Source organism: Anopheles bellator, chromosome 2 (genome assembly GCF_943735745.2).
Source record: "Anopheles bellator chromosome 2, idAnoBellAS_SP24_06.2, whole genome shotgun sequence".
NCBI classification, from domain to species: Eukaryota; Metazoa; Arthropoda; class Insecta; order Diptera; family Culicidae; genus Anopheles; species Anopheles bellator.
Window position 1 is genome coordinate 83,484,944 of NC_071286.1, and position 15,188 is coordinate 83,500,131.

The 15,188-nt window shown below is 52.6% G+C and overlaps 1 protein-coding gene across 1 annotated transcript in view; it reads left to right on the plus strand.

The window, feature by feature from the left end:
• The first annotated feature begins 3,166 nt into the window (after positions 1 to 3,166).
• The window catches only part of LOC131208213 (uncharacterized), a 30,719-nt gene continuing 18,697 nt past the window's right edge, over positions 3,167 to 15,188 (plus strand). The window contains exons 1-2 of the mRNA XM_058200865.1: positions 3,167 to 3,228; positions 3,592 to 3,680. Of these exons, the coding sequence (XP_058056848.1) occupies positions 3,167 to 3,228; positions 3,592 to 3,680 (151 nt within the window). The remainder of the gene's footprint in view (positions 3,229 to 3,591; positions 3,681 to 15,188) is intronic.

The window sequence follows — 15,188 nt, forward strand, 5'->3', positions numbered from 1 at the left end:
AGCCCGGCAAGTCCTTGGCGGCCCTCGGCGTTCCCGACTGGCCGTCGCTGCATAAAAAACCGGCCCCACGATGGATGCTCGGCCATACACGAATTAATCGTCCGTGACGGCACGCAATCAAGTGACCATCGCGACCTGGCGTGCCCCCGCGGGCCACCGTTCGCTGCCCAGGTAATTGATATGCCCGAAGGATGCACTCGATGCAGTTCGATTGTAATGGAAATTAATCCCGGTCAGGACCGGGTCAGGACCGGCTCGCAGCGCTCTCTGTACGACACCAATATTGTCACCACAAGATGGCTGCTGGTGAACGCGCGCCCGACTATTGAGTGGTGGCCGCCCGCGGCACCGTTCGCTTTGTTCTGCGCCTGGATGCGCCTTTGTAATGAAATTTAGCTCCACGAAGCAGCAGGACATCGCAGGCTCTTTTTTCTCGTTTGAAGAGCGAAAATCTCGTCAACCGTGGGCGACCGTGCGAAACGTTCCTTGAAATGGCCGACCGATCGGTTCGGGGTTCGGGTTCATTATGATTTACAATTTCCCGGCCCACCGGTGGTCCGGTCACTCATTATGTTGGGCGCAGTCCGAGGACGGCACTTTCGCACATTGGCATGGCCGCTCGGTCATCCAGGATGCTGACCAAGCCCATTTATCTTCGCGGTCCACACCGATAGAATGGATGTTTGGCAGTTGAATCGCAACCTCGTGGGTCAAGGTTTTGCCCCGCACCGCAACCGTTGGCCGGTGGCTTTAATGCTCACCCCGTAGCGGCACAGCAAGGATGCGATGAAATGAACTGCTCCGGACTCCGGCTGTACGAGTGAATAGACGACCATATTGGGCAATTAAACTAATGCATTCGTCCGAATGGCGTGGGTCAGGTGTTTGGCACTGTTTCATGTGGCATTGAATTTTGCGATCCTGTGAGGGCATTGGGTACACGTTTTGTTAAATGCAATCGATGGCAAAAGGAAAGACAATCAGGACAATCGGTCGTTCGAGCCGGAAGCAAAGTTGTCCGTGGCGCAAACGTTGGAGGTTCGACGTTTAGCTTTAGTGAAAAGGTTGATAACCTACGGTTAGTTATGATCGGGGTCCTGCTCGTTGTCACCTTAACTCGTTAGAGAACTCTATTACTGGTGACCAAAAGCTTTAATTAACGTAAAATATCGGCTCTGGCCGGCTTTGAGTGTGTTAGTTTTGTATGTCGCTATGCTCATAATCGGAATCCATCGGAATTCATTACTCGGCCCTTGTTGTGTTTACTAATTGATGCTGTAATTGCATGACCGCCCCTCGTCCGCACTGCATCGTCCATCCACCGCCCAAAAGGGCACACAAATAACATAAAAAGGGCTGCGAGGGCTCATCAGTTAACGATTGGCAAACGATCGAAGCCGATGCTTGACTGTTGTGTTATTTGTTTTCCTCGCCCTTTCGGTGAGCCAACCGGCCCACGGAGCGGGTCCTGCTCGACAATTGACACGGTGCGCCGATTGGCATCGCGTTCCGGTGCAACGAAAAAAAAAAAAACGCGACTGCCACGGGTTCATTTTATTGTCGCACTTTTTAATCAACCGTGCGCCAGCAATGGGCCAGACGGAAACTGGGACCCACCGGGTCGGGTCGGGTGGGTCCAATCACAATTATTGCTGCACCGACGAGTGGTGGCCCCCCCCCCCCCCCCCGCCCGGTTGTAACGTGGGCCATGTGCACGGGTTTCAAAATTGCGTTCACTGCAAAATCGAACTGCAGAGGCACGCTGCGGCCAAATTCGAGGGCGCGCGCCCATCGGGCGGTCGCGCATAATGAGTACATTTTCAATGCATGCAAATAATGATAAATAATGATTTAATGCACCCCCCCGCTCGGTGCACATCCCAATCAAGCCTTTGTCCGTCCGCGGCCGTGCTACTGGCCGTTTAGTGTCTTTTCAAACCAAAATCGAAGCAAATGAGAAAAAAGTGGCCACGTGGTAATCAACTCCAGACAACGTGCTACGGGGAGCCACGTGGGGGTTTCCATTTTTTCAATTCAATTTTCACCCACTCGGGCCCCGTTGTCTTGTTCGGGCGGAGAAAAACGGAGGGTGCCAGCGTCCTCGAGCCAATTGTCCTCCTTCGATGGGTCTCGGGTCTCGTTGCCCCCTCCAAATGGAACGGCATTGGTTTTATTTTTTATTTTATTGCACATGCATGACTGCATGAGGGGCCCATCTGCCCGTCCGGGTGGCTCCATTCCGCCGACAGTTACGCGAGTGGGGCGAGCGATTGATTTCGTGGGTGCATGTAAATTAGTTTCGGATTAAAACATAATTTGTTCCATAATTGGACGAACGGGCGGACATTCTGTTTGCTGGTGGTGGGGCTATTTTTATTCCCGGCCACGGGCCCATCCGGGTGTGAGCGATTGGATTCGAGTTACCGAACCGAACCAGGTTCCTCGATTCGCGAGTACAAACAGAATCCCTTTTAATCAATAGCCCAAATTTCCTCCCCGAACGCCCAGGTGCTGGCAAATTTCACCGTTCCATTTGAACGATTCTGATAGGTTCCAGGTACGTATAGTTAGGCGATCCGATTCGGGCTCCCATCCCATCTTTAAAGGCTTTAATCAATAGAACGGTGCCTCGGCTACCCGACTGAGATGGTCCGTTCGGCTATTGATCGAGTGCCGAGTCATGCGAAGCTAATCAATAGGTCCTCAAGATAACACGGGAGAAGAACACCGAAGGCGGACGGAGTGATCCTTTTCTCCGTTCCCAAGCCGGTGGCCCAACGCAAGACACACCCGGTTATGGCACACCACGGTGCATTCGGGTACATCGAACAATAATTAAACGAGTGAGATGCGAGATGAGTTGGCACCTTCACCGTGCGAGGTCCTTGCCGGGGAAACGAGGCAAGGACCGGGCTAGGGGTTCGATCCCCGCTCGATATTCAATTAGGCAGCATCGCAGCAAGTTTAATTAAGAAGAGCGATCAGCGTGATAGGTAACGATGGTGGTTACTCACGCCAACGCCAGCCCAGGCCAGGCCAGGCGTGCATTTCACGCCGTGCTCCGTGAAACCTCTCTTTCGAAAGAAGGTGAATAAAATTGCGGTGCACTCGGGGTGCCTTTAAATGTGTAATAATACACCGGCCAAGTGAAGTGGCATTTGACTAAATGTCCCTCACGGGCTGCCATTTCGAGTGCGTGCTCGAGGACGCCGAGAACGAACTCGAAAGGTTCGACATTATGGTTGAAACCACCATAAAACTCGTCCCCCCTTTTCGGTCACGACAATCCAGGGCCCATGTTCCGGGGAACACGCGGTGGAAATTGCTAACCATTTAATGTCCTGTGTATGAAATGGAGCACGATACCTTGGCACACGACCGGCACTCGTGACTGACGTCAGGCTCGTTGTGACTTTCTGGTGCAGCCCAAGTCCTGTAGTCGGATGCATTGTGGTAACCCTCTTCTTCCTTCCTTTCTTCCTTCCCGTCGCCGGTGGGCGGAAAGCAATTGAAGATAAAATTCATGACATGAAACTGGGACTCCGAGCGCCGAGCGGTCTAACCATACCCGTTGTGTCCGTTCTTTTCCAGGCACCGCCGTCCGACATCGGCCCCGGAAGAGCGTCAGCAAGCCCATTACAGTGTCCCGGCACCGACCGATGGACTCATCAACACCAACGGTACGGTGGTGAGCGGCACTCGGATTACCGGGATCACGCTACCGAACGGCCACCGGATATACGGATTCTGGCGGAAAGTATTTAAAGCCTGGCTCCGGGAATCTATCGGAAATTACTGGCGATCCGGCCACCCAACACCACCCCCGGAACCATGAAGCCCGGCAGCTGCTGCGTTCGGGCGCTGGGCTGGCAATTGCTGCTGATTATAAATTTAATCGATGGAAAATCGATGAGCGACAACGCCAAGGACAACAAACACGGTAAGTTTTTGCGGAAGGGGAGGGGGGGCGGAGGGAGAGGCCATCTGCTGTTCAGTTCAGATTCCCCAAGAGCCACATCCTTGTGGCGCCACCAACACGTGGGTTAATAAGTCCAAAAGATTTGTAATCAGGTTTCACCAACAGTACTCATTTGCCTCGAGAGCTGATCGACACTGATCTTGACCTTTCGAAGACTCTCGCAAGGATCATCAATAGGTTGCTAATTTCGATGGCCTAAAGGGTGCCTGGAAGGGTTCCGGTTGCTAGTGGAAGTAACCAACCATCTTTCGGACTCATTAACCCATGTGGGCCGGGACTGAATCCGGATCGCCGCAACCAACGCCGTAAAAACGGATAAAGAACCCCAGGACACTGAGGAGTTTTTGTGCCCTCCGGACCGTGCCGTGTGGCTTTTGGATCGCTTAATTTTGTGAGGGTGTGTTGAAGGGCTAATTACAATTACACAGTGCACAGCCTCACAATGAGCGAACAAGTGGCAGCCAGCACTCCAGGACACTGACACCCGGGGGTCGGTGATGATTATGGGATTATGCTCGGCACGGGCTCTGTCTCTCTCTTTCTATCTCTCGGTCGGTCGGTCGGTTGAAGGTGTCTTTTCCAGTTCCCTCTCTGGCGATTCTGAACCGCGTTCCACACCGCACCCTGTTTGTGGCGGTCCTTGCCCGTCCTCGCCACATTATTAACGGCCGAAGCCGAACGGGGTGGTTCGTGGCCCGGAACGTCTTCACTACGCCACAAAGACACACCTTCGCCCGAAACGATGATTGAGAGTGCACCCGTCGAGGCAGGATCGAAGGGGAGCCGCTCTGGCCACCCCGGCCACCCTGGCCGCCATTGACACCGTAAAGTTGGTAAAATTAATGAACTCCTTGATGAGCTGCTGCCGGTGCCGGAGCTCCGGTGTATCCATTACACCCGTGGCATCACCTGGTGCCCGGGTGCTGACGGTGCTGACTTTTGGTCCCCGACGCCACCGGTTTTACGGGTCTCGAGGGGGAGGAGTGGACGTGGAGGCCTCAACATAGTTGGCAGCATAGCACACAGCAAGGCGCAGCTCACGGCACCGCTGCTTAATTCAGCTAAGAGCAATCTGCCGGCGTCTCACGCCACGTCACGTGCCTCCGTGCCGTGCAGGCACGCAATTCTTCACCCCGGTGCTGGCCACCAGGATCCCCGCCCCACCCCAGGATGGGGTCGTAAAAAGAGTGAAGAAACCTCCCGCCCAGTCCCGTCCGTTTTTATTATTACTTCGAACGGGCGACCAAAAGTTTTCTAGGACCCTCTGGACAACACCCGCGGTTAGGAACCCGTTCCCCGTTCCCCGGCTTCCCTCACTGCCTCCCTTTGTTGGTTGTTTGTTTCGTCAAACCGAAGGCCACCGAATCCCGGACGATTGACTTGGCGAAAGTGTTCCTCCAAAGAGTTCCTCCAAAGTGCGTCGTGAGGTGGCACGCAACCAACCGCAACGGTGCCGGCACCGCCGGGGCCATAAACCGCGCCATCACGGGACCACGACCCCTCCCCACCGACCCCCGGTGGAGGTGGTTTTGTGTATCACACGAAATTAAACTTTTAACATCCTTCTTGCGCGTCGCGCCCCGTGGCCAGCCAGGCGGCGGCTTACGCGTTCCGCTCCGGGCTCCGGGCTCCGGGCTCCGGTTGCGATTTGCGATGATATTAGCGCGCACAACGCGATGTCGATTACCATTGTGCGTGGCCACCGGATCCATTGGGTTGCGGAGCGCGTCTTGAGCATTGTTCGGGGTCCGAAGGGCGGCCCGGGCGCGAGCACGCATAAATCACCACACAACGAATTAATCTTTTGTTGTAATCACATATTTGGTGGCCGTTTGCGGATTCCCTTCCAGAGGGTGGGGAGGGGGAGGACAACACGTGTTCCCAGCCGCTTCCGGTCCGGCTGTTGCGTCCTGCGTGGTTTGCCCCAAAAGAAGCAGCCAGCCAACGAGCGAAGACGTTATTTTAATCTTTCGCCTCGGCGCACGATGCTTGCCATAAACCACCGATTGGCGGTTGCCTGAAGGCCCGCCCAGCGAAGGACGACTTCCTTCCAAACTCCATCACAGATCCGCGATGGCTCATCCGTCGGCCATCCTCCATTTTTCTATGCTATTTTAAACAACACAAAACCCGTAGCGTTTCGTGAACGTTCAACGAAGGCCCGTTCGGTGTCGATGTTCCGTCCGGTCAGACTTCAGCGGATTACTCCACCATGGTCTGCCAAATGTGCGTCAGGCACTGTTCAGCGTTTCAAGGTTCAAGGCTCTGTGAAAATCTGCGGTCGCCGATTTCGGAGAGAATAACACCCTCCGGGGGGTGAAGTCGAAGAACCGCCGGTGAAAGCTGGCATGGTGCCCAACACCAGCAAGGATTCGAAGGATCGAGGGCGAGCCGGGCGCTGTAATGGGTGCTCAGGATAAATAAATTTATCTCAACATTTGTCGGCCACAACACCGCCGAGACCGACACCGAGGCCGCCACCGCAGTCAAGTTTGTCAACCGTGCTGCCGCCGGGTCTTAAAGCCGTCAGGGAAAAGGGAAGAAGGAAGGTGAAGGAATTGATGTTTCGATCGGTTGACTGTTGTTTGTGAGGCCGGAGCCGAACAATGGTTCCATTTATGATATGTACTTACGCCGTGCGGCATCTGGTAAATTATGTACAGTTTTAGCGAGCGAGCTCCCCGGGTCAAGTTGTTGCGAACGAACGAAGCCATTTCATTCATTAACTTTTACGATAAAGTTATCATTTGTTAGGGTGTAATTGATAGGCACAGAGACCCTAGAGAAGAGCGAACGCAGCATACGCAACGTCAACCGAACGTGGCGCGAGAGCCATGACATTTCCACTTTTTAATGTCCCGGGCCCGGCCGCGGTTGGGAAAGTTTTCGATCAATATTTTCCCGACTCCCGACGTGGTTCGGAGTGCGCAATTTTCGCAAATAAACTGTGTCACGACCGTGTGCACACGCCACTGCAGGTCACGTGCGCCAAGGACACCGTGCCCGGCCCGGCTAAAGTGACAAACTTTCCCATTAACCCCGCGGCGACCCAGAGAGAGAGAGAGAGAGAGTCAAGACACAACATCAAAAGGACCAGTGTGTGACGAAGGTGCACGTCATATTGTGCCCCAAAAAAAGTTAGTCCTTCCGGGTCCACGGGAATGCACGAATTCATCACACCGTGTCACCGGTGCCGGAACTAAACTCGGATTCGGGTGGCCCAAAAAGCTCTCATATCACCTCGGCGGGCTGAATGATGTCTTCATTGGGTAAACAAACGTCTTGACGGTTGCCTTGAGATAAAACTTGAGACGCTCGGCGTTCGAGGAATGTCCTAATCGGGGTCGGCCGTCTGCATTGCAGCCGGGCGTTTTGAAAGCTTCCGAACATTAAAGCACCTGCCGTCTGCTCCGTCACGAGGCCACGCACTTCACAAACTTTTGGCCCGCGTGCAATGGCCTTCGGGGTCATTCTCACCCGTCACGCGCTATGCTTATGTTCGTCAGACAACGAACTCGTCGTGACTTTTGGCCCCAGCTGGCTCGGCTGTTTGAAGATTTGAAGCTCGCAAATCGCGTTTCACGAAAATCAGAATAAAGCACCGCCTTTGAATCCCCGTCGTCCTGTGGAATGTGGAATACCCGAACGGAAAGTTTAGTCGACTAACCGATTCGATTACACAGCGATCCTTTCCGGTCGATAGCGTGAAACAGCCCCGTAGGCCTTCCGGGCATTTAGCGGGCAAAATCAGCTACGGGAAGCCGGCAAAATGGCCGACATTATCTTAGCATCGAGCCTGGCACGAATCGAAAACTTTCAATTGCTCATTCGCTTTCAAATATTGAACGCAACGAGAACGTATGCTCCGCGCGCTCGTACGGTATTGGGATGCCCGGTCTCGGGCAGCATCAATCGATCTTCGGGGCCTCCGGAGCCCGCCGAGAATCTAATCTCGTTTCGTCCCTTTTTCCGCCAGGATTGAATTAATATGATAAGCAACGGATCCGATACGGGCGTGTGCGTGCGCCATGGGCCTATTTTAAGACGAGCCCAAGCGCCGTCTCGGGACATGCTCGTATCTGCGAGTATGCTGGGAGCCATAAAATAGGCATCGTCTTACAGTTTTCAATACATTCAATGCGAGCGTGCTGTTAATCGATACCGAGTGGGAAAAGCAGGATGATCAGAGTGTTCTCGGGGAACGACATGGCGTCAACCCCACAGGCTCTTCTTTTTAAACACTTTCCCATCAAGCATCGCCCGTTCGGTGAAACATATTGAAAAAACTTTTCCCACCGACCCGACCGATGCCGACGATGGCGCTCTCTAAAAATAAGGCCTAGAAGATGCAAAGGACACAGAGGTGAAGGTGCTTGCTTCAGTTGCAAATGGCTATCGATTATTGACACGGACGTTTGAGGTTGCCGGTGCGTACCAGCGGACCAAGAAGTTGAATCCTTTCACCCACCGTGGCTCGGAAGGAAGTGATTCGGAACTGATATCGATTACCTTCAAACTTTGCCCGAAAAACACAGACATTACACCGATGGGGACCACTAGGACTCGGGGTCGGTGACGGTGGTGACGGAAACCCAATTTCCCCGGGGGTGCCCCCTTGGGAGGAAATGGAATTAGTTTTCCATTGTCGTCGAAACGGGTGGTTAGGAAATTTGCTAATTAACTGTTTCTCTGGCGAACGGCAGGATGCAGTTCAACCTTGGTGCGGTTTTCGGGTCAACGGGAATTGAACGGGACCCAAAGGGAGGGAATGGGGCGGGTTCCAATGACTAATGGGTGTGAAAATTTACAACTTTCGACTTACGGTCGGTGGCAGCTTTTGTCACCCTTTCGGCTCGGCTGCGGTGCTTTGAGGTTACTTCAGCTTAATGGTCATGTTTGGCAGACGGCAAACTATTCACTTTTGCGGGGCTTTGGGTGTCAATCTCGATACAGGGAGGGGTATCGGGTTAGTGGTTTTTTAGGTGCAAAATGTTTGGGCTCAAACTTGTTACTTGGAATCGAAAGTCAACTCGTCCGTACATCGGGCAATACACATCCAGGGAGGCCGAAATCCTTGGCATGGGAAACCCAGCCTCTTTGAAATGAACCCTGGCTGGGAAGCTTTCCACTGCATGAAAACACCCCTTCAGCTTCGATCTGTCAAATTGAGGATTGGAATTGTGAATTTACTAGCCCATGATGAAAAATTACAAATTTATTTTTTTCTATCATCGGTTGCCGTATTTGATATTTTAAAGGATCGGCCAGTGAAAAATAAAACGCTTGTAGTGTTTGAGGCGATTCATTCCATCTGTAGAAACCAAGGCTTGCCTAGATAAATACTTCCATCCAACAATAACAAAATCTATTCGCTTCTTACACAAGGCAAAAAGACGAATTCAAAACGTAACGTGGAGAACGCAACACTCGTTGGCTGACCCGAAATACGGGACTCAAAGAACACACAAAAGAAAACAGATCATAAGAAAAACAGTGCCCAAAATATGCGTACGAATTAAAAAACCACGTAACGCAAAAAACTACTTAAGCAAGAATTGTGTTGTTTACTCATTGGGTGTATTTCATAACGGAGATCGGTCAAAATTCCTGAAAAGGATAAAAAGGTCCTCGCGTCGCTACAGCTATTTTTGAATTATGTGGTTTGATTTGGCAGCGTAAAATCGACTGTAAGAAATAAGAAATGAAAAATACATGTTGGAGGATTCGAGTTGTTGAACAGGCAAAACGTCATTTCGGTACAACGGCAAAAGACGTACATACGGACTGTCTATATGTCATACTCCAAAGCGTTACTGCATTCTGTAACCATCAAGTGTCAAACATTCAGTTGTGATTCGAAGGAGGCTTTGTGCAGTAATGTCAACGTAATGGCCACTCATTACATCAGGATTCGTAGAATTACTTCCAATCTCCTGCCCTCGGAAATCGGTCGTGAAAAAACCTCGTGGTCCACAACGTCCGGGAACATAATTTCATCCAAATTAAATTCACCATCATCGCGGCATCGCCGCCGGGTAGCCAGCCAGCCACATCCACACACAATGGCCAAAGTAAACGCCACTTCCGGGGCGTCATCGCCGTCTTCTCGCCGCCGGTTGGTGATGGGTGCCGCCGTTAAATTTTATCGCCACCACAGAAAACATCAAACCCCTTTCGGGTTCGGGTGGCCACACCAGCCGGGGCCCGAGAGTCGCCTCCCGAAATTGATGGTTTATAGTTATGACAGCCACCGCAGAATAATTAATGTGGGCTGCTGGGCGGGCCGTGGGCTGACCAGAACTGACCGCAGCCCGGAACTGCACGACCGAGAGCCTGTAGCCCGGACACCACACCTCATCAAACTCTAATGCCAAACTGGCCGTCGTCCAGCGGGCATCGGATCGTTACTTCCGGCCCGGTGTCCGGCCCGGATGGGGCCTCGTTCCGTCGCGAGGTTAGCCAGAGCTCGCTGCATCCCACCGGGGTTGGGGTTTGGTGTTGTAAAATCGTCGCCATGTACAGAGTGCGTTATCCCCACACGAGAGACTCGGGGCACTGGCCCAGTTCCAGGCTCCTGTTTTTATCCAGTCGATTTTTTTCTTCGCCCCACTCAATGGTGGCACCCCACCGGGAGCGGCAGCGACCACCACTTCCGGTCAAAACACAGTCGAGCGGGCACGTGATGATGATAAATTATCGTTCCCATCCATATCTGGGTGCGTCCGTCCAGCCAAGGGCTTCGCACCGATATCGAGCGCAGCATCCGGGATCGGAGACCGCATCAGCTCGCCACCGCGGTATCGTTGGCTCGTGAAGGGCGGGCTGGCACCGCGGGGCAGGCAACCCGGGCTCCCCGATACCGTCGCTCAAATTTGCCAACGGATGATCTGCCCGCCATTATGACCGTTCCCGAGCTGCCATCGGTCTACCATCGGTGGACTTTTACGAGCCAACAATTAATCACTCTGATTTCGCACTTCGCTGTCTCCCTCTTTCTCTCTTTCCCCGTCTCGCTCTAGACTGCAGACTTTTTTTCTCTTTCACACCCAACTGTCAGCTAGTGCATTCGTAGCGAGCGGGCTAGTTCCCGGCCCATCGCCGGACTGCAATTTGCCAGCCCCGGCACCAGCTGCTACTTAGTAGTAAGGGTGTATTAATTGAAACCCACCTAATTTATCTCCGAGCGAGCCAGCACGGGGCCCACGGACTAGGAACGAAACCCGTACCGTAATGACCCGAACTTATTCCAAACGCGATGGAGGCGCCTGGTGCCCCAAAGACGGTGCGGCTTGACGTTGACGGCCCGACGTGATCCGGCGGACTAAGCAAACACATACACACTTGTTTTCGTGTTAATGTGATTACGGAATGTGGCCTTCTTAATTGGCGGGCGATACAAGGGTCGAATGTAGAACACGGATCAGTCACACTGAGGCAGTAAGAACAGTATTTTTAATTTCACCTTTCTGTGATCCTCGAAAGCATTGTGTTGCGAATGTGATTTTTCTGGCCCTCCGCGTCGCAATAATGGGGTCCTTCAACACGACCGGTGACATTTCGATTTTCTGTCGGAACCTTCTGAAGCCTCGGGCCGGCTGTGTCGCGCACGTGATCGAAAGCTGAATAAATCATCAGCATGTTCGGCATGTTGGGTGTTGTTAAAAAATTTAAATTCGACAGTTCACCAAAATAATAACCTCAACACGGGCCGAGCGCCGATGGATTCGCCGATGAATTGTCTATCATTATCAAGCCGGTGCCACCCGAGAGCGGCCACGGAAGCATAATTGCATTGGCGCTTATTGTTCCTCGGGCAAACACTGCCACGTGTCCTCTCGCTTACACTCGATGGTGAAGGAACTCCGATGTCGGCACCACGCTCCCGAGGGCCCCGGGTACTGTTTTATTTTTAATTTTATTTTCGCAAGCGTTAATGAATTGTTATTGAAATAATACGGTACCGCCGGGGATTATCGCTGCCGGAGTTGCCCGAACCGAAAGTGTGCCACCCGCGTGCCGTCAGCGAGTGGATCGGCCGAAGGTGCGCCGTGTAGGCGGAATCATTGATCAAAAATTAAAATCTCCGAAACGCTCCGATGTTGCGCTTGAGAGATTTTTATTATTCGCACGGTTGCCGCCACTGCCGACCGCGGCCATTATCGCACCGCGGGGAATGTTCCACAGAAAGTAGCTACTCCTTTTGTTGCTGCCGACGCGGTGCCTTTTTTGGCTGCGCAGAACTGACTGACGGGAAATAAAACGCCATACTCCACTTAATGGCTGCAACAGCGCGGCCAAACTTGCAATAAAATCAATTAATATTCCACCATTAATCGAAAAAAAATACTCGAAAAACAATAGAACATAATAGAATCAAACAGAACGAAAAGGGTTATAGAGAAGGGCCCAGAATAGAGCAAACAGGAAGTAAAAAGCTCAGTCCCGCGAATCTATCAATTGGGAGGAAGAAAGTAATAATGTAGATATTGCCAAACAAACACCGTCTAATGGATTATGTTGACCGTTGCTGCGCAAAATGGAAGTGATGCCGGCCGGCCGAGGGAAGTAATTCGAAAAAAGAACGTCTGATCCTTTTCGAGCTACTTTTTTTGCCTCCAAACTATTGCCAACTGCGTTCCACGGCCGCTTGGAACAATGCATTCCGTTATCCTGCCGCATGGGTAAGCACTGGCAGCCACTTGGTGGCCTGGCTAGGCCAGGTGCGCCCACACCCAGGCAGCCTGGCCATTTTCCTCCCCCCCTTCCCTTTTTTGCCCGTTAACTTTTATTACGTTCAGCAAAATTGTTGAGCTCACGGAGGAACGCAGAAGGAAGGAATCTGGCGGTGGCCATGCAAAAGAGCGCGGAGCAAACGGCAAACTCTTGGTGCTGGTGCTGGCAATAAATGTAGATTGCAATGTCTTGTCCCTCCCTGGCCAGGCACCGGCGGAAGTACGTGAGCATTTTAAGATGCACTCCGCCGCTGGTGAGCAACAGCTCCGAGGTGATGGTAGCGCAATAAGCGCAGACCCAGACGGACGCCACTTGACGGCCGGGCGGCAACTCGCGGAATACTTCAATGAAATTTTACTTTTTAATATTGTAAAAGTATATTTGGTTTGCAAAACCGGACGTGTGGCGTCGGGGCTTGTGCCGGATGCCGGATGGTCCCGAGCCCCTGTCGTCGCTGCCACGGTGATGCACCAAACGGCAGCAGATGCCCCGTGGAATCACGGCACGGCACGATCGGGATGCATCTCAGCGGCGTACGTGAACACGATAACGCGAGCGCACCGTGGAGATGGGTTTCACTTGATAATGGTGCACCGTGAGTCTTGGAGTTTTCCGCACATTTTTTGTTGCTTGCTCTGTGCTGGTGGTACATTCTATCCAGTCACAACACATGCCACTCGGACTGGCCGGAGGACCAGCACCAGGAAGTGCACGACTGTTCTTCGTCCGGCTGTCCGGAGTTGGGTTACGCGATGCATTCGCGACCACTGTCGGGGACTCTCGGCGAGATGAAAATGAAACATAACCGAAACAACAAACAACCCAACACTTTCCGGCCGTCCGCAATTCGGAAGGGCGCATCCCGGGTCCTCGGGGCAGCTGGGAAGCGAAGGCTGGCTTCGTGGAAATTATCAACCCGTGGTGTCGAAAGGAGGCTTGGCGGAGGCGAAAAAAAAGGAACGGCAAACCGAAACCCTGGCCACACACAAAATCACGACCAAACAAACCGTGCGGCGTGAAAACAATGGACAAAAATTATGCTCCGACCCACGGAGCCACCATAAATCTTGCACCGAGAGGCGAGAGTGTGCCGAAAGGAGACGGCGCACGTCAGCCGCGGCCGCGGCCACGGCCACATGGTTGCAAATTAAAAACTGTCAACGGCTTTCGGACGCCGTCGGGCGACACCGGCGAAGAACCGCCATTCATCATTCGCCCGGCGGCCCCCGAACCAGGGCCAGGGCATCCGGGCATCGAAGCGAGGGCCAGGTTTTTGTTTTTGCCAGTGACCGGTTTTTAATTTCTTCACGCAAACCCACTTGGATCGGAGTGGCCGTCGGACGGAAAGTACACAGAAACTCTCGTTTCCCTTCGATCGGATCGGGCGTTCGCCGGCGTTTGGAAGGTTAGAAAAATAATCAATTTTCTGTATTTTGTTACGCATTTTTTCCTGCATCGCCCTCCCGGTCTCGATGGTTTTTGTGTTGGTTCTCTGTTTATTTGGCTGCTTTCAAGACAAACAACAACTTTTGGTGGAAGAAGTTTTTTTTCTTTGCGTCCATGTTCCTGTCGGCAGTTGGCCGTGTTTCGGCAGGAAGGAGGGAACAAAGTGCTCCCTTTGAAATCTTCGAATATTGGGCAGTGTTACGAAAACTTGAAATTTTGAGTTTTACGGCTCAACGGTTCAGTCGAATCGCATGCTTGACGCATAGGCGAACACAGCATGCCATGATCGCAGTACACGCGTGGCTCTGACAGTCACGAGTTTGTATTCGGCACGATTTGATTAAATCGCAAACAGGATCAAATCTCTCTAGGCTACACAAAGTTGAATCGAATTATTTAGACCACCATGGGACCTGAGATAATCTCGGCAGCGGCACACAATATGGCCCTGCAACTCGCCACACAAGCAACACCAAGGTAACTGCACCGAAAGCTTCCTGCTGGCCGGTTTTCGCGCCCATCGCACGGATCGCTGCAAATGCAAAGTTTTATTTTAACGTTCAAATCGTTCGCAGGCCGTGCATCCCAATCAGTAGAACCCGGCGAGGCCGATGCGGAAAATATTGATCCGCTTGTCCGCTGGATGCGGAATCGGAACACGGCTCGTGAGGCCCGAAACCCCGTTGTCCGGATTGATGCGTGCGTTTGCCGGAATGGTATGGAAATTAGATTACTGTCAGCGCCAAATGCTTTATCTGTTCCAATTCGGCCCCACCAATCTGCGGTGCGGCCAGCAGCATGCGTGCCCTGGTCCGGTGAATGTGCTAGACAGCCACAGGATGAATCGAAACTCCCGGAAAAAAAGAACGGCACATACCGCCGTTATGCTTCAGAGGCCGCTCTTGACTGCCGCGGGAGGCTCCCCCGGGAATGGTCGCTTCGAGGCGCATCACGGAAACGCGTGATTGCTGTTTTTGAGATCATCAAATATCTCATTGGAGGTTTTAGCGGCAGTGTGAGGTCCTTTTTT